Source organism: Xenopus laevis, chromosome 7S (assembly GCF_017654675.1).
Source record: "Xenopus laevis strain J_2021 chromosome 7S, Xenopus_laevis_v10.1, whole genome shotgun sequence".
In the NCBI taxonomy this organism is placed as follows: Eukaryota; Metazoa; Chordata; class Amphibia; order Anura; family Pipidae; genus Xenopus; species Xenopus laevis.
Genome location: NC_054384.1, coordinates 90,514,184 through 90,534,661, shown reverse-complemented (window position 1 = coordinate 90,534,661; position 20,478 = coordinate 90,514,184). Strand labels below are relative to the sequence as shown.

The window sequence follows — 20,478 nt, the reverse complement described above, 5'->3', positions numbered from 1 at the left end:
CCCTGTTAGTGTGCTCAAGTGAACATTAACGGGCAGATTTATTAACGGTCTAATTGAAAACATTTTTTTATAGTCAAAAGTCTCAAATTTTAATGTGAATTATTCAATTCCAGTTTTAATTTGAATTTCGAGATTTATCATACTCTGGCCCTTTTAATTCGAATTTCCAGATTTATCATACTCTGGCCCTCTCAGAACTCAAATTCGACTATTCGACACCTAAAACCTGCCACGTTCATGTATAAGTCAATGGGAGAGGTCAACTGACAATTTTTATGCTGTTAGTAGCCTTTCTGACATTGAATTTTTTTTGGAATCGAGTTTATTCGCATTGGAATTTGATTCAAGTTTTCGGTCTGGAATATTTGTCAGAGTTTTAGATATTCAAATTTTTTTTTATAACTAACCCCCCATTCGAAATTTTTTCATTTATTGTTAAAATTTGTTCTAAAAGGAGCTAAAATAGGATGGTTTCTGGCCAGGGGCACAGCGCTGGTGACGAGTTCCATATTAAATATGGAGAATGTGCTATGGACAGCTCTAAACATATTGTGATCCTTAATGCAGCCACTGTGATGCAGATAACACATTTCTTTTAATTACTGCATCCTCTATTGGATTTAAAATACTGTGAACGGAAATGTATGTTCCTATGACAAAGAATGTTAGAATTAAGGTGAGAAATAGGCAGTTAAATGAGCATATGACTAAAGTCAAATGTGAGCCTTCCTGTAATGCATGAATGTATTTTAATCTCAACTCAAAAAGAAAATCCTTTCTTTTATATATTATGCAATAAAGCGCATATAACTTGTGCACAATTAACATTCATTATGCAGTAGAAAAACCACTTACCATTTATATAGTTAACCGTTTTTCTTCCTTCCAAGCTTCCATTTTCAGTGTTAGATGGCAGTTCTTTTGATTTCACTTTTAAAGTTAGAGGTTCGATTTTTGGGTATGCTACCAAAGGAAAGGAAAATGATTATTAAACAGCCACAGTACAGTTCATATGTTGTCAATATACACTAGCACGGAGCATCAAATTCTCATTTACACAGATTTAATGCATTGTCATCCAATGCCAAAATGCCAGTGAAATCTCAGTATGACATCACAAGATAAAAAACGTTTGTTGGACACACAAGGGTTTTTGTTTTATACTAGTTGGTAAGTTGTCTGAACCGTAGAATCACTAAACCAGGCTAACAAGTAAAGGGTTTGCACTATGCAAAGCCTTTGTAAAGGCATTTCATGTAGACAAGCTACAAATAGGATATGCCTGATCAAGCACAGCATGGTCACATACTGTACATGCAGATTGGAAAGGATTCATATAGCCATCCACTGATTGAAGCACTAAGCACTTAACAAGGGTTAAGCTGCTCCCTGTGGAGGCTCTACACTGGCCTCTGGTGGTAGTTCATAAGCAATACTCTTACTATCCTCACAAATATACTGCTTAAAGCTTATGGGTAAGGCCACACAAGGAGATTCGGGGAGATTTTGTCGCCTGGCGACTAATCGCCTCGTCTTTTGAGCGACTATCTCCCCAAACTGCCTCAGCGTTTTTCCCCATAGGCTACAATGAAAAGTCGCCTGCGCTAATGCACACGCGGCGATGCGTTTTCAATAGTCGCCCAAAGTTGCCTCAGAGAGGCAACTTCGGCCGACTATAGAAAACGCATGGCCGAAAGTGATGGAGATTTCCAAAATACCAGAAGATGGCGGGGTTGAATTCTCCTTTAAGGTTGTCATAAGGAGACAGATAAAAGAATTGGAAGGACTGAGTTGGCAGCTTGTTGGCCTGTGTATGGTGCCAGTGGACAGGCCTGCAGATTGGGCAGATATCCAGACAGATTTTATTTTGCCATTTGATTGAGGGCCACATCTGCCCATGGGCTAAATGGCCGTCTCATCTCAAGGATCTAATCCTGTATGGCCAGCTTAACCCTACACAACTTAGTGCTGCTCCCCATTCACAAACAAGGGAAAGTTGTGCTCAGCACTAATTTTTAAAACCATTAGATGGGGATGCAATGAGGGTGTGACCACAAAATACATATAGACAAATACAAGAGGTCCTCTGCACTCAACCCATTATCAATATATTTAAGATAATGGGTTGAGTGCAGAGGACTCTTGTATTTGTCTATATGTATTTTGTGGTCACACCCTCATTGCACCCCCGCCTAATGATTTTAAAAACTAGTGGTGAGCACAACTTTCCCTTGTTTGTTATAGTTATACAGGAGCAGTGACCAGCTCCATGTTGTAGCTCCCACCTTTCCCAGCTATAGTCAGGTGATCCCACTGGTGTCTAATAAAAGGGCAGCCAAGTTTGGGAGTTTTACTATGAAAGCAGCTAGTAAGTTGCAGGTAAAACGTAGTCCCTGTGTAAAATGTATAATGAAGCAATAGAATTCTTAATGAATCAGATGAAAATTGAGCGTAAGACTGGCCAGATATGGGATGACTTTGACGTAGTTGGCAGCTTAAATATATTGCAATATATGGACAAACAATCCCTGTTTTGTTTAAAGGGTAAGGCATTTTTTAGTAGCAGTATGCACAAAATGTCTCTGTCTTAAATATATTGATAATGGGTTGAGTGCAGAGGACTCTTGTATTTGTCCCCATTCACAACCAGCAAATTCCTTTATAGCTTGTTAGCTCAGTGTACATGCACAAAAATATCTACTTTGCCTCAGCACCAAATGTGGGGCAAAATTAAATGTTGGTAAAGTGCCAGCGTGGATTTAGTTAAGCGTAGACACAAGCAAATCATATCTCTAATGACTTTGGAACTATATTACTCCTAAACCGCCGGAAGGTAAAAGCAAGAACACACTTTCAGGCATAGCAGAGATAAAAACCTCTGCTTTCAGGCCTGCACGGACAGACTTTTATTAGTAGGTGGTTTCTTGCAGCAGGTTTTTTATTGCAGGTTTTTTCTTAATTTACTTAATGCTAAAATCAGGTATGACAAGCTGAGGTGGGAGCGGCTAGTGTTTATACTGACATTATATTGTAATAAAAGCCACATTCCTGTGCTTGCTTTGATTTAGTTGTTGAGTCTAAATAATACCAACAAATGCTTATTGTGTTCTTTAATAGGTTCTCTGTGCCAAGAACATTTGTGCACACAATGCATTTATTACTGAATACAATTCTGGGAGGAGGGTATTGTGGTCCGTCAACAATTACTACAGTACTAATACAGCTGGGGGTACCTGGGAGCTGTGCTTTGTTGCATCACCACTTCTGTACACAAATATTATATGCTTTCTACATTTAGGGGGTTATTTATCTGAATATTTTCTGAAAACTACACGTTTTTCCCCCTTATTTATCAATGCATTTCTGTGCAGGTTAAAAAAACTCGAAAAATTGTAAAAAAAAAAAAAAAAAACCAAACAAATCCTACAAATTGTCCGCCTGAAAACTCCCGATTTTTTTTCCCCAAACACCACAAAATCTTCGGATTATTGCATGGAACCCAGCGCAGATAAGGATATCTTCGGGACTTCTCCCACTGACTTATATACAAACTCATTAGGTTTGACATACCAGATTTTCGCATTCTGACTTTATAATATAAGATAATAAATCTTGAGAAATTTTAGGGGTTTTTTTCCCCACTAAAAATTCGGATTTTATATGCGTATATATAACCCCCTATATGTGTGTGTATTTATGTCTAGTATGTGCCCTTACCTTTTACATTGAAGTTCTTATCACATACATTGTATGGCTTCTTGATAATGAACTTTCCTGGTACTGCAACAGCATTTGGCTTACTTAAACCAGAGGTAGATGCTCGGTTTCCCTGCACTGGAGCAACAAAATGTAAAAAATAATAAAATTAATTTATCCTATATTATATTTTGCCAATATACCTTATTTTACCTTCCCATCACATTGCGTGTATTCATTGATAGACTTTGATATGCAGCTTGCCAGGTAGAGATAAAAAGGGCAAAGAGTGAATTTACTACAAAATTCACAACATCAGGGGCCAGATTTATCAAACGTAAGATTAAAGCTCACCACAGAAAAACTCACCTATGTTCTATTCAATCTGATTCTGATTTTTAGAATCGTACTTATCAACAGAGTTCACCATACTTGAAAAAATCCCATAGGATTGAATAGAAAGTAAGTTTTATTGTGGTGAGGTCTAATCTCACATTTTGATAAATATGCCCCAGGCGTTACTTCCACCTGTTATCCAGAACGTTCTAAAACTATGTAGGGTTCTTTTTAAACAATGACATTTTGGCAGATTTGGGCTTTCTGTGATATATCAGTTTGAACTCACCAGTAGAATATCTGATCCCACGTTTCAGTTCCAAATGCAAGCTATTGGATGGTTGTTCCTGAACATTGGCCCTTCGCAATACTGGTTGATTACAAGGATAACCTGTAGCAAAATTCTATCTTTAAGGCGTGTTTCTGACAAATTCATGTAAAATCTTTAACTATACATGGTATAAAATCTAGTGTGTATTTATAAAGCTATGAATTTCTCCTTATAGGCTATTAACAAGGAGCACGGAGCATTCACTCAACAGCATTTATTGAGACTGGATGTAGAAAGGGGAGATACAACTTGACTTATATTTGAGGATTTACATGCACTGGCATTTATTGTTTTTTTAGGTAGCCGCATTACACATATTCAAGACAATTCTTCTACACTGCCATTTAATGTTGCTTTAACTGTGAATGTGTTGCTGTCTTCTCAAGCCTGTATCATTAGCTTTTAATGTTACATCAAGTGCTACTCCTTCTATAGAAGCAAATCTAGTTCCTGTATCCTGGGGGTTTATGGTCTTGAAAGGAAAGTTGATGCGGCAGTAATACCTGGTAAAACAAAGACCAATCCAGCAAGTGAGTGCAGTTGGCTTGGGAGGCCAGGTATGGGATCCCATATAGAGAAAGCTCAACACCTGGTGCTAGCAAATTTTTTCCAGAAAACAAACATTATGTTTAAAATGATACCGATGCTAAAAAAACTACTTTTTAAAATATGAATGAACATGAAAAGTTACCTATAGGTCATGTTGATCATTTTTTGCGGAGAGCTTTGTTTTTGTAAATAATTTTTAGTTGATGTTCCCAAACCTGACTCTTTTACCAACCTGACTGTCCCATCTCAGTCTGTCAGTTAAAGTTTCTAATATTAACGGCAGGGCCGGATTTACATAGTGGGAGCCCCTAGGCCCAATGCCGTTTGTCGCCCATGTCCCCTCTCCTTTATTCGTGCAAATTTTCATCATCTGGACTGGAGCAATGGGGATTTAAAAAATTATTGTATCTCCAGCGCATCCCCAGTGTTTTTGAACCAAAGTGAGTGTGGTTGGGTTGCATGCCGCCCCCCTAAAATCCTGCCGCCCTAGGCCCGGGCCTAGGTGGCCTTTCCACAAATCCGGGCCTGATTAACGGACTGCTGCACAAATATGGCAGCCCCCTCATAGACTAGCACAGGGAGTCAGATGGGTAATGTAAAAGCTTTGAGCAAATACTTTATGGCAAAATTATAAGTAGCAAACAAAGCCAATACTATGATAGATTTAAAAATGGTTTAATCTCTGGTGTCAGAATCTCTTTAAGTTACATTTTAGTGTAGTGCTGGCCAACTGAGTATTTTTTAGAGTTTAAGTTTACTTTCTCCTCCTTCAGTTCCAAGGTGTAGGGCAGTAGGAAGCCAGTAGTGATGTGCGGTCCAGCCCGATACCCGCGGGTCGGGTGGGTTGGGCTGACCTCGCACCTCCGGTTGCAAGTGGGTCCGGGTTGAGCTTTCCGAGCCCGCCACCTTGCACTGCCCGCTTCCTTTTTTTATAGACGCGCGTCTTACCGCCCGCCCCTTTTTGCCACGTAATTGGCGGGGCGGGTTGGCGCGGGTCTATAGAAGGAACCCGGAAGTCGCAGTCGGGCAAAACCTGACACGTACATCACTAGAAGTCAGTAACCTACTGCCAAAATCCTGTTGTCATCACACTCTGACACCAATAGTAAGTTCATTGATGTTTGATTTATAAGATTTACTGTGTTAATTGGAGGAGCACACACACAAAAAAAGGAAAACGGTGGTAAGACCAAAACAATATTGTTTTAGCTCATGGGAGGCGAGTTCTTGGCCGGCTGTTGCAGATTGAGAGCGATTTTCATAAAGGCACCCTACTGGGGTCAATTATTAGCAGTAGGGATGCACCGAATCCACTATTTTGGATTTGGCCGAAACCCCAAATCCTTTGCGAAAGATTCGGCCGAATACCAAACCGAATTTGCATATGCAAATTAGGGGTGGGAAGGGGAAAACATTTTTTAACTTGTTTTGTGACAAAAATGTCTAGTCATTTCCCTCCCCACCCCTAACTTGCATATGCAAATTAGGATTCAGATTGGTCGGGTAGAAGGATTCGGCCGAATCCGAATCCTGCTGATAAAGGTCGAATCCTGAACCGAATCCTGGATTCGGTGCATCCCTAATAAGAAGCCAGCTAGAACAATTTTTCTTGCTTTAGTATGTCCTTTTTACTTATTAATGACTAGTTAATTGGCTTAGTTCATAAATTAATTAATAAATTAAGCTTTAGCCTTTTTCCCACCAATTCTACAGGGTTTTTACCTTTATTAGTTTATGGTGTGTGTGGGCTGCTTTCCTATGTATTAAGATTATACAAACTAAATTAAACAGTTGCTAATTATAGGACTATATGCATAGATACCTTAAAGTTCCAGAATAAAGCACTGCTTTAAGGAAAAATGCTTGTCTAACAGTTTTAAAAACTTGATCGCCAACAGTTCACAAATGATATGACTTTTACACCTACAATAAATATACAGTCCTTGATTTCCCTAAATGAAAGCTCAAGGATACACACCAGATGCTTTAAAAAAATAAATTATATATATTGTTTTCAATATAAAAATCTGCTCTGCATTTAATAAGGCAATTAACATGTACAATAACATGGCTAGTACATGTGCCAAGTAGGCCAATGTTTTTAATATTCAAGGGAAAAAAAAAAGACCAATGCAACTTACGCTTTTTTGGACTATTCAACGGTTCTATATTGGGAATAATTGTATAATCTGCTATATGAGCTTCCTGCTTGACAGCAGTATATTCCCCAAACTTGTCAATGAACTTGCCTGTTAACATTAAAACACTTTCATATTAGAGAAATTAAAAAACAAACAAACAATGAAAGCATATTTACAGTATTGTTAAAAAATACAATTCCCTTTACATTGACCTAAAGATGAGAAGAGAACAATTGAAATTCCTGTTCCAGATTTCCCTTGCATCTGAAATAACAATGTATTTGTGCATATTTAGCAGGTGGCAGCTCTTGAGTATGCCGCTCCCTTATGGCAGGACGAGCTAAACCTTGCACCAAACACACTATAGTAACAAGATCAGGCAGACTGCAACATGGATGGCACCATTATAGATTAGTGTAAGCACATCTGGGGGTAACATATTTAGGGGTGCAACGCTATGTCCCATTTGTATAATTGAAATACATTCTGCTTTACTAGGAACAAATTATCAAAAAAACTCTGTGGACTAAAAAATGCTCTCAATATTTGGTATTTTTAGCACATTCTGAGGCTCAGTTGAGCAGTCGGTTAGCTGCTCAGTATCTCGGGAGCAACAGTTATGGCCCTATCAATAGCACCTTAAAATCAGGGAGATACAATGTGTAGTTCTGCTGCTTCTCTTACCAATTATTCAAAAAGATGCAAAAAAAAAAAAAAAATGCAGTGTGAGCCCAGCTTTCCAAATAACAGAAAGCAAAGGAACTATTTAAATGCTGAAAATAAATTAAAAAAATTCAACAGACCTATCGAGTTTGGCATTTATGTCATGCTAAATTGCCAACCTAGGTCTGTCAGTCCAAAGTCTCAGGGTTTAACTTAAAGAAAGGGGGTAGTTCACCTTTAAATTAAGTGTTAGTATGATGTAGAGAGGGATATTCTGAAACAATTTGCATTTTGTTTTCATTTTTTATTATTTGTGGTTTTTGAGTTATTTAGCTTTTTATTCAGCAGCTCTCCAGTTTGCAATTTCAGGCATCTGGTTGCTAGGGTCCAAATTACCCTAGCAACCATGCATTGATTTGAATAAGAAACTGGAATATGAATAGGAGAGGGCCTGAATAAAAACATGAGTAATAAAAAGTAGCACTAAAAATGAATGTGTAGCCTTATGGAGCATTTGTTTTTAGATGACCCCATTTGAAAGCTGAAAAGAGTCAGAAGACGAAGGCAAAAACTATAAAAAAAGACAATCAATTGAAAAGTTGCTTATAATTAGCCATTCTATAACATACTAAAAGTTAAGTTAAAGGTGAACCACCCCTTTAACTCAAACTTGGGGTGTATTTATTAAAGAGATACTGTCATGGAAAAACATTATTTTTCCAAAACACATCAGTTAATAGTTTTGCACTGAAATCCATTTCTCAAAAGAGCAAACAGATTTTTTTTATATTCAATTTTGAAATCTGACATGGGGCTAGATATTTTATCAGTTTCCCAGCTGCCCCCAGTCATGTGACATGTGCCTGCACTTTAGGATGGAACTACTTTCTGGCAGGCTGTTATTTATCCTACTTGTAACTGAATCAGTCTCAATGGGACTTGCGCTGTTCTTAGATCTTCCAGGGAGCGGTTATCTTGTGTCAGGGAGCTGCTATCTCATTACCTTCCCACTGTTCTGTTGTTAGGATGCTGAGGGGGGGGGGGGGAAATTTATCAGAGCACAAGTCACATGACTGGGGGCAGCTGGGAAATTGACAATATGTCTAGCCCCATGTCACATTTCAAAATTGAATATAACAAAATCTGTTTGCTCTTTTGAGAAATGGATTTCAGTGCATAATTCTGCTGGAGCAGCACTATTAACTGATGCATTTGGAAAAAAACATGTTTTCCCATAACAGTATCCCTTTAACATTGGAGACAAACATCACCGGTGATGGTGCCCATAGAAACAAATCACCAATTAGATTTTAACAGTTACCCACATGTAAGAAAACAAAAGCAAATATCAGATTAGTTTGAGCAAAACCACTTGTGAATATTGTCTCCAATTTAGCAGTCTCCATATTTTAACACAGGGAGCAGCAGAACCAGCAAGCTTAGGTTGAAAGGCCACCCCCTTTCACCACCATAAAACTCAAAGCAGATCTTAAGCCCCAGAGGTTTTTGGGCACACAGTCTCACTATCCCACCTTAAAACTCCGATTTTTAAATGAGAGGCAAAAGCTGACTCTCTCTAGGAAAAGAAAAAAGGAGGAGATAAACATGCATCTCAAACCACAAAGAATTAGTGTGGGCTAGAGTAGTGGAGAAGAATGCACCATCCTCTTATTCCAACACCCGTTTTCGAGGTTTGAAAACGACGAGGGCCGTAGCAGTTAAGCAGCTGAAGGTGTAAGTATTTGTGTTTCTGGTATATGGTATACCCACCACTTTAATCTCTAATAAACATGCACAGACAAATATATATTAATTTACAGCTGTAATTATTGAGCTTACTTGTGCTAGGCAGTGACACATTTCTTCCTCCATCCTCTTCATAAGTATCTGCAACACGCTGCTTTTCACCAAGCTGGACAGTTAATAAAATATCAGGATTCACCAAACCACAGTCTGGGTATAACAATAATAAAAATAATCATAAACGATAGTTCCACCAATTCCTTTGAAAGGAAAGCAATTTAAAAGAAATTCTAAAAGTGTCTTCACATTTACAGATTACAACTGTGTTTATATATTAAGTACATTCAATGATCCCTTTCCTAATTCAATGAGACTCTAACCATTTAATTTTCCTTTTTCTGAAGGTATGGCTTTGCATGCAGGATTTTGCTTTGCAACTGCAGCAGGGTCGGGCCAAGCCAGTGGGGGGCCCTAGGCAAAACTGCCTCCCCGCTCCCCCGCCGTATGTGCATACGCAGGACGGGGAGAGAGCGGGGAAAGAGGTGAGATCGACGGAGGGGACAAGAGAAACAGAGAGCGACAGAGGGGAGGGGAAGGGGGCAGAGAGCGACAAAGAAGAAGGGGGCAGAGAGCGACAAAAGAGGAAGGGGGCAGAGAGAGAGAGAGAGAGGAAGGGGGCAGAGAGAGAGAGAGGAAGGGGGCAGAGAACGACAGAGAGGAAGGGGGCAGAGAGCGACAGAGAGGAAGGGGGCAGAGAGCGACAGAGAGGAAGGGGGCAGAGAGCGACAGAGAGGAAGGGGGCAGAGAGCGACAGAGAGGAAGGGGGCAGAGAGCGACAGAGAGGAAGGGGGCAGAGAGCGACAGAGAGGAAGGGGGCAGAGAGCGACAGAGAGGAAGGGGGCAGAGAGCGACAGAGAGGAAGGGGGCAGAGAGCGACAGAGAGGAAGGGGGCAGAGAGCGACAGAGAGGAAGCGGGCAGAGAGACAGAGGGGAAGGGGGCAGAGAGACAGAGAGGAAGGGGGCAGAGAGACAGAGGGGAAGGGGGCAGAGAGACAGAGAGGAGAGATCAGCGGAGGGGGGAACCAAAGAGAGCTGCGAAAACAGACTAGGAGTAGGCAGAAGCAGGCCTGGACTGGGAGTCAAAATAGGCCCTGCCATTCCAAGTACCCAGAGGCCCAAACAGCCCCCTACCAGCCCACTATATGGTACCTTTCTATGGACCATTCAGCAGCCCCTCTGGCATTTGCCAGAACCCACAGATTTCCAGTCCGGGCCTGGGCACAAGACAGCTTAAGAGGTACCTGCCACCCTACCCCTAGTTCCAGCCCTGAACTACAGCACAGGAGAGTAGAAGGAAGAATAAATAGCTCCCCTTTTACCTTTTGATAACAGACAAAGTGGCAACACAGGGTTGTGGGACTATCATCTCTGTCCACTTGACTCTCTTGCAGTGATCACCAACCTTGCTGATGCCAGAACTAGAGCAGCTTCAACTCTACGTGTTTCTGATTGCAAGAGAGTCAGCAAAATGAAGTCAAGCAGGCAGAGATGGTAGCTGCAAGCTGTGTTGCACTACTCTGCTTTTACTATGAAGTACCAGGGAATGGGGCCAACATAGGGGTGAATCTGTGCTGGGGTTTGAGAGTGAGGTCTCAGCAGAGGGCCAAGGTTGTATAAATGGGTTTCAATCTCATTTAAATTAAATTAACGCAGAGTGATATTCTGAAACAAAGTGCAGCTGGTTCTCATTTTTTGTTATTTGTGATTTTTGAAGTATTGAGCTTAGTACGCAGCTCTCCAGTTTGCAATTATAGCAATTTGGTTGCTATGGTCCGAATCACCCAAGCAACCATACATTGATTCGAATAAGAGACTGGAATATGAATAGGGCGAGGGGGCTTGAATAGAAAGGGGAGTAGTAAAAAGCAAGAAAAACACATTCTTAGCCTCACAGATCATTTGATTTTAAATGGCGCCGGTGACTTTAAAAGATGGAAAGAATCAGAAGGAAATAAATAATTTAAAAAACTATAGGAAAAAAAATACCAATTTAAAAGCTGCTTAGAATTGGCCTTTCTATAACATACTGAAAGTTAGCTTAAAGGAGAACCATACATTTAAAGATAATTATATACATTTTAGAAATTCATCACCCCCCTCCCCTTTAGGGCTAGTCCACACGGGGAGATAGCGACGCGTTTGCGGCGACAAAGCGCCGCGACAGTCGCCGCGACCGGCGCAGGCGACAGTTTTGTATGGGCGCCTATGTAAAAACGCCTGTGCTAACCACACGAGGCGATGCGCTTTTCAACAGTCGCCTGAAAAAGCCTGGCGAGGCATTTTCAGGCGACTGTTGAAAAGCGCATCGCCTCGTGTGGTTAGCACAGGCGTTTTTACATAGGCGCCCATACAAAACTGTCGCCTGCGCCGGTCGCGGCGCTTTGTGACCGCGACCGCAAACGCGTCGCTATCTCCCCGTGTGGACTAGCCCTTAAAGTCAAGTTTTAGAGAGAAAGACTTCGATTTGGGGGGGGGGGAGGGAGAATGGGAGCAAAGGAGTGGAAAATGTAATCAGTCCATGGTACTTTACTAAACCAGCATCTATAAAAGCAAAGCAGAAATATTTATTAGGGTGAGGGACACCCTATCGTATTGAAAAGGTATCATTTCGACTTGCTGAATGTAAATGAATCACAGAATCTGTACGACTCCGTACGATTCAATACAGTGTCTAGAAATGAATTCCATTAATTCAACGTTTTTATTACACACCAGTAATAGTAAGAATAAATCTCGCAGAAAGCAATCAAGTTCCATTCAAGAGCTAACTCACCAGGCTCTGTGATATTTATGCTTTCATTTCTTTCTAACACATAACGGCTTTTCCGACATGGTTCATCTTCTGGCTGAATCCTTAAGAAGTTGTTTGGATTAAGAATAATAAATCCTTTGGGGGGAAAACACACAAAAATGACAAGGTAAGTAAAAAAAGAGGATGCATGTATTTTACTACCACCCTTCAAACAGCGTTCTCTTCTACCGGGGAAGCATTTAGTATCCCATTAACGCCACTGACCCCACAGAGAACTAAGGGCAGAGACACAAGCTCAGATTTGGGGAGATTAGTCGCCCGGCAACAAATCTCCTCTTCTTCGGGGCGACTAATCTCCCCAAACTGCCTCCCGCCAGCTAGAATGTAAATCGCCGGTGGGATGGCAATTGGTGCGCTTCATTTTATGAAGTTGCCTAGCGATTAAACATCGGGAAACTTCAGAAAACTAAGCACTCCGAGTGCCATCCTGCCGGCAATTTAGATTGTATCTGGCGGGAGGCAGTTTATCGACGGGCGACTAAATCTCTCCGAATCTGAGCGTGTGTCTCTGCCCTTCGGCAGGTCTCAAACAGGCTGAGGATCTACTACATCTTTCACTTCCGTTGCACTCCATCAATGAATGGTAATCAAAGGCACAGTAAACATTTTGTGCATTAACTCAATCTATAAGCAAAGGATGAATTCAACTAACTGTAAATCCCATGGAGACACATAAATTAGGTCTATGACAGCTTTAAAAAATGGCAGTAAACTCCATTTTCCTTCCCAGAAACATGACCAGCACTCCACTGATCAGCAAATGCCTCAACGATAACATGGAGATGGTAATGGAACTAACAACAGGACACTAAGGGGTTATTTATTAAAGTCTGAATGCCAAAAACTTAAAACATTTGAGTTTTTGTTTTTTTTTAACTATAAAATCTGAATTTTTGTGAAAAAAAAAAAAACTATTATACCACAAGGATGGAAAAAGTCAGAATCTGAAAATCTGGCATCCCAGACCAGCCGAGGTTGTATGTAAGTCAATAGGAGAAGTCCTGAAGATATACTGATCTGCGCTGGGTTTTGTGCAATAATCCGAAGATTCCATGGTTTTCAGGCAGAAAAAAAAAAATCTGAATTTTTCACGATTTTTTTGGGAAAATGTATTGATAAATAAGGGGAAATAACCAGTGAGGATTTGGTTGGCGTATATTTTAGAAATATATGAGAAATTCTGATTTTGATAAATTACCCCACCATAGGTATAATTTGGGGCATTCAAAAATTCCTTTATCCAAAGATAACTGTCCCAAGGCTTTTCTCAGTAAAATTTTTTTATTTATTTAAATTAGCATTAAAAATTCAGATACAAACTCACCCCACCAGGCCCACCTTACGCGTTTCGCACCTTCCGGCGCTTAGTCATAGGTGTATCTGTAAACAGCATGTCCTCTGCTGTTTACAGATACACCTATGACTAAGCGCCGGAAGGTGAAACGCGTAAGGTGGGCCTGGTGGGGTGAGTTTGTATCTGAATTTTTAATGCTAATTTAAATAAAGAATTTTTTTTTACTGAGAAAAGCCTTGGGACAGTTATCTTTGGATAAAGGAATTTTCGAATGCGATTGCCTGAGAACTGGGGCGAGTCCCTTGGGCTTAATTAGATAGAGATCAGATGTGGACTCCCAATTGATGTATAACATAATTTGGGGCATGGCAATAAATATGCTTTGTGGGTAAACACTTTCCCTTCAAATTGCACTTCCAAAGCACCCATATGTACTATACCGAGGGATATGAGAATTCCATGAATTTCTTTTATTACGCCAGTGTAAAGGTCTCGCTGCCATCCTTCAAGGAGATCCCACTCCTTTTCAGAGAAATAAACAGCAACATCTCGGAATATTACCTAAAGGAATAAAAAGGAGGCCGAGTAAGAACATAGGGAATAAATTAAAGGGGAACTCCTCAAAAACATTAGCTTTTTGAAAAGTAAACACATTTTCAAGCAACTTTGCAATATACATCAATTAAAAAATATGCAGACTTTTCATGATTTGTAATGGTTTGGAACAGTTCCCTAATCCTAGCCCCCTGCTCTCCTTCTGATCTGTCTGACTACTTTGCTGAGCTGGCTGACTACTGTTACTTTGTATCAACAGCCATCTGTCCTCTGCCTGCATCCTCCAAACCTCACAATTCCCTGCACACGTGATTTTAATAAGGAAATGAACATCACAGTGCAATGCATTGTGGGTTATGTAGTTCCTGCATGCTGTCTGTAAGCTGTGGAGAAGTTGTTACAATGTGTAACATCAGTGTTTAGTCCCTCCTTCCCTGCCAGGATTTCAAATAATGCAGAAAGTGAAGAACTGTTAAACAGCTGGATTTCAGCATAGAAAATGGCATTTATTCATACTTTTTGAAGAAACACAACAGCGATAGTATGTTAGGGGTTTCTGTGTTATGTGGGCCTCTTTATCAAATTTTGGTTTGGAAGCCAGAGTTCCCCTTTAAGATCCGATGTACTAAGCTCTATGCTTCAGTGTAAAACTTAACATGATTTTGCTTATTTTTGTTCTTTCACTCTCCAAATGATTATTCATTATGGCTGAAACAACTGCCTGGTTTAGCATACTACAGACCTTGGCTGCAGAACAAAATACAAACACCAGCGGTTCTAAAAGTATTGACAGCTAAAGGGATATATTGGGAATTCAGCAATCTGAGTTCCTGATTGATTTCCAATGTTTTCACCCATAAGCAAAAAAAAAAAAAAAAGTTCCAGTAAAGTCACATTTAGTGAACTGTCTATTTTTAGAATTAACGATCGATTCACTAAAAGTTCACTTGTCTAACTTAAGAAGTGATATTTTTACGTTAATTTTAGCTGAATGGTGTGCTGTATTTTATAGTATGCGTTATTTTGTGCGGTATTTTAGGACATTTCATATTGTCACACATTATTAGTGCAATTTATAGCACATAAGACATTTGGGATGCCACTGGCACAGTAGAAGTCTCTTTTTTACAGTGTTCTAGTCATTCCTTAACTTAATATAATTCCATGACACAGAACGTAGTGCATTCTGGATCTGCCCAAGGTATCATGAAAATGGGTTAGTGGCTGATGATACGGCTCCAGTTCCTCATAAAGGTCTTTAATTGCTGCCCTACAGCTCCTCACTACATCTTCCTCTATTAATTCATCTGATGTTGTTTAGTAACGCCTAGTCCTGGGAGGTGTTAAATGCTTTTATCGCTGAAAAGATGTTAGTGAATAATGCGTTAGGATTATTTCTATAAATATTGCACTGCAATGCGATTAGAATACCGCTGTGCACAAATGTAGAATTAACGCTTGCGAAAATACTTTGATGAATTATTCCTTAAAGGAGAAGGAAAGTTCCAAGACAGTTTATTGCCAATAGATTAGCCACAATAGTGCAAGCTAGAACACCATATTTATTCTGCAGAATGCTTTACCATACCTGAGTAAACAGCTCTAGATGCGGTCTGTTAGTTTAGGATAGCAGCTGCCATATTCGCTTGGTGTGACATCACTTCCTGCCTGAGTCTCTCCCTGCTCACTCATAGCTCTGATCTCAGATTACAGCAGGGATAGGAGGAGGGTGGGGGAGAGAGGCAAACTGAGCATGCTCAAGCCCTGCCCTGGAGATTTATGCTGAAAACAGGAAGTCTGATACAGAAGCCCATGAGTACACAATAGAAGGAAAGAAATGCTGTGTTTCTTTTGACAAAGGACTCAGAGCAGCATTACTTTGAAGGTTTACTGGTGTGTTTATATAGACCTTTCTGATAAAGCTTACTTAGTTTTAACCTTTCCTTCTCCTTTAAATAACGCATCTTAAATAACGCACAAAACTGTGTGTTAAGGAATATCGACCTTTAGTGAATCAGCCCCTAAGTCTTTTTCAGTAACGGTAACGCAATGAGCCACAGCAGCTGCAGCTTTGATGAGAACTGGTATATAAATGCATTAATGGCAACAAATGCACTAATAACGTCACACTATGTGGATCTCGGCCCGTGATGAAATGCAGGCCAAGAATCCGCTCTAATGCTACTGCCCTTCTGTTGATATACCTGCACCTGGGAACATTGCCTCCGCTTAGGTGCAGGCAACCACGGCAGATTTCGGCACAAAATGCAAAATCTCACACTTTGTCACCAAAATCCGTTGCATCCACCAGCACCTGAGCAGAGTCAATGTTTTTGGGTGCAGGTAGAGTAACCTGAGGAGGAACGGATTCTCAGCCTGCATTTCCTCTCAGGCCAAAACCCACATAGTGTGGAACTAGCCCACAGCTCCACATTCACCTTTGTAATATGGTAAACCAATGTATTTGCTTAGATACCTGTTCACTGGTGTTGGTTGCTCGTCAAGAATAATAAAATAAATACAGTACATACATACAGACATATAACCAGGGAAATAAAAGAACAAGAACATGACCCTAGCTTTGTTGAAGAGGCAGAGTGAGTGCTGGGGTGTGCAAGTAAGCAGCATTACTAATATCAATGGAAGGCTCAGAATGATTGCAAGTGTAATTGTATGTTGAGAATTCATGGCAAAGCTCCATTTCTCTCCTCCAGCCCTCCATCTGTGGAGATGGGCATAGCTGAAAATGCTTGTAGTTAGACTTACTGTTCTGCCAGCAAGATGCAAGTACTTCTGACTGCTGGCTGCAACAGTCTCCTGGCAGCAGCCCAGTGACACTTGCTTATGTGGCCCGAGCCTGAGCTTCAGTGCTGCAGCCATGAAAGCAGTTGTCAATTTTGTCTGCTCTGTCCAAATCCTATTTTATCCTGTTAGTCAAGCAAAATTAACTTTAATTACACTGTATAAATTATTTGAATCTTGTTTCCTTCAGTCTGGGAATTCATAATTATAGCAAGCAGGCAGGAGCCATTTTGTGGACACTGTTATTAAGACAAGCCTTGTATCATCTCAGAGTCTTGTTTGTGCACCAGAATGGGGGGACCTGATGTCCATCCTCATGCCCTGGCTACACAATTAAATGATAAAGAGAACTGGGGGAATGTGGGGAGAGCAGTGACATCTATGAAGTGCTGAATATAAAGTGAAAGTAATTGCTTGCCCTGCCTCTATGCCTAAGGCAGGCAATATTTGATTGACAGCTGATATTTTTAAATGTGTTTACAACAGCTATGAAGACTTTAATAAAAAAAATAATTTGGATTTCATGTTTAATTTGAAAAGCACTTTTATTATACAGAATTTTACGTCTGGATGACAGGTCCAATTCTGCAACGTGCTGATCTTTCAGCAGCAGCTCTGCATGTTAGGAATGACAGCACGCAGTCTACAAATGAATTATTTTTGAAAGAAAGACCATACTGCTGTTAGCATGGCATCACAGCCCGTCACAGCAGGTAGAAGTCTTAAATGGATTCTGTCATGATTTTTATAGTGTAGTTTTTATTTCTAAATGATACTGTTTACACTGCAAATAATTCACTCTACAATATAAAATGTAATTCCTGAACCAGCAAGTGTATTTTTTAGTTGTAATTTTGGTGTGTAGGCGCCATCTCAGGTCATTTTGCCTGGTCAGGTGCTTTCGGAAAGAGCCAGCACTTTAGAATGGAACTGCTTTCTGGCACACTGTTGTTTCTACTACTCAATGTAACTGAATGCGTCTCGGTGGGACCTGGATTTTTACTATTGAGTGCTGTTCTTATTTTTACCAGGCAGCGGTTATCATGTGTTAGGGAGCTGTTATCTGGTTACCTTCCCATTGTTCTGTTGTTAGGCTGCTGGGGGGGAGGGGGGGATCATTCGCAGTACAGCAGTAAAGAGTGTCTGAAGTTTATCAAAGCACAGTCACATGACTGGGGGCAGCTGGGAAACTGACAATATAAATATAAAACATTATTTCTCTCTTTTGAGATACGGATTTCAATGCAGAATTCTGCTGGAGCAGCACTATTAACTGATGCGTTTTGAAATAAATTTTTTCCCCATGACAGTATCCCTGTGCTGATCTCTCAGCAGCAGCTCTGTATGTCAGGAACGACATGCAATCCACCGATGAATTATTTTTGAAAGAAAGACCAGACTGCCGTTAGCCCGAAGTTTCCTTGTGACGCAATTTCGGAAAACGAAGCACCGCGAGTGCCATCCCACTGGTGATTTTTCATTATAGCCGACGGGAAGGCAGTTCGGGGAGATTGTTGTCCCGAAGAAGAGGGAGGCGATTTGTCGCTGGGGCGACTAATCACCCCGAATCTGCCCGTGTGCCCTTACCCTTGAGAATAGGTCACAAATGCACAAATTATTATCAACCACCTGAGCCTGAGTTTTGCCAGGTCTACACAGAACAATAGTTGTATAAGACCGTTTATTCTGTAGAAAAGGATCCCAATCACACTGAAGCTGTATTTTAAAAAAAAAAGTATACATAAAATAATTTTACAAAATCTTTGCCTTACCTTTGGAGAAACATGGTCTGCCATATTGTCACACAATATTATATTAAATCTTCTGTAAAGTCCAAAGCCGCAGTGTGCTGAACGATCAGCAAAGATATAAACTGCAACTAGTAAAATATGCTCTTATTGAAGCCTAGGGAGAAAAGCAAAGTTTTGATAAAATGCACAGACAGAACAGCAATGATAAAGAGGGAACAATATCAAAAAAAGAAAAAAAAAGTTCCCTTTGGAGACAAAAACTTGATTATTATTTCCATAAAAAGTTATGGGATTCTGTTAAAATCCTTGAAAAAAAGCTATTTTGCAATATGGTATATTTATGGTTTCCTATTTAGTTATGGCCACTGTTATTCCTTGTAATTATCACCCAGCCCTGGTTCAGAAATGAAAGCATTAACTAGCTCTGTAATGTGAACCAATCAGAAGCGAGCCTAAAGCATGATATTACTCTTAGATATTAATTTTCAATTGGCTCCTAATGGACAGAGCAGACAAAATTGACAACTGCTTTCATGGCTGCAGCACTAAAGCTTGGGCTGGGTGATGTGAATGGTAGAAAAACAAAAAGGAATACTGCAAAAGCATTAAAAGCATAACAAAGAACGTACTCTAGTGCAGGAATGGGCAGCTGAACTACAACTACCAAAATGAGCTTTCAGTTGTAGGCTTAAAGGAAAACGATACCTCCTGAACAATGTAGGTCTCTATAAAAAGATATTACATAAAACAGCTCATATGCAAAACCCTGCTTCATTTTCATAATATACTTTTAGTAGTATGTGCCATTGGGTAATCCTAAATAGAAAATTGCTATTTTAAAAAATAAGGACCGCACCCTCGGATCCTGTGATTCACGGTGCACAGAAACCAACCAAAAAAACCATACAAGTTAGGTCATGCTTCTTCCTTTTACAGTTAGAGCTGCAGTATTTCTGGTCATGTGATCTCTGAGGCAGCACACAGACCATCACGAAATGGTGGTTCAAGGTAAGAAATGTAAAAGGGCAATATTTACTTAGACATACAGTATATACACCAGTTTGGTAAGATACTTTAATAGGCTACTTAATTTGATATAAACTGTTGCTTAAAGGAGAACTAAACCCTAATAATGAATACGGAAATGAATGTGGCTAAAAATGCCATATTTTATATACTGAACTTATTGCCTCAGTCTAAAGTTTCAGCTTGTCAATAGCAGCAATGATCCAGGACTTCAAACTTGTCACAGGGGGTCACCATCTTGGAAAGTGTCTGTGACACTCACATGCTCAGTGGGCTCTGAGCAGCTGTTGAGAAGCTAATTTTAGGGGTCGTCACTAATTATCCAGCAGAAAATGAGGTTGGCCTGTAATATAAGCTGATGCTACAGGGCTGATTATTACATTCTGATGCTAGTTGCACTGGTTTCTGTGCTGCCATGTAGTAATTATCTGTATTAATTACTAATCAGCCTTATATTGTGACATTTCTATTCTATGTGTACAGTATATTGTGAGTGGGTCCCTAAGCTCAGTAAGTGACAGCAGCACAGAGCATGTGCAGTGAATCAGCAGAAAAGAAGATGGGGAGCTACTGGGGCATCTTTGGAGACACAGATCTTTACTGCTAAAAGGGCTGTGGTTGCCTTGGGCTGGTACAGAAGCACAAAACATTATGTACAACATTTCTAGTATTCATTTTGGGGATATAGTTTTCCTTTAAAGATGTAGTTCAACAAACTC

The 20,478-nt window shown here is 40.2% G+C and overlaps 1 protein-coding gene across 2 annotated transcripts in view; it reads right to left on the bottom strand.

The window, feature by feature from the left end:
• Positions 1–20,478, bottom strand: part of LOC108697713 (zinc finger protein 569) — a 30,930-nt gene that overhangs the window by 5,689 nt on the left and 4,763 nt on the right. For both annotated transcript variants that reach the window (XM_041571512.1, XM_041571513.1), the window contains exons 3-10: positions 18,755–18,887; positions 14,066–14,186; positions 12,293–12,406; positions 9,556–9,669; positions 7,054–7,161; positions 4,322–4,423; positions 3,718–3,834; positions 856–963 (exon numbers count right to left, since the gene is read on the bottom strand). In XM_041571512.1, coding sequence (XP_041427446.1) covers positions 856–963; positions 3,718–3,834; positions 4,322–4,423; positions 7,054–7,161; positions 9,556–9,669; positions 12,293–12,406; positions 14,066–14,186; positions 18,755–18,778 — 808 coding nt within the window. In that variant the 5' untranslated portion in view covers positions 18,779–18,887. The remainder of the gene's footprint in view (positions 1–855; positions 964–3,717; positions 3,835–4,321; positions 4,424–7,053; positions 7,162–9,555; positions 9,670–12,292; positions 12,407–14,065; positions 14,187–18,754; positions 18,888–20,478) is intronic.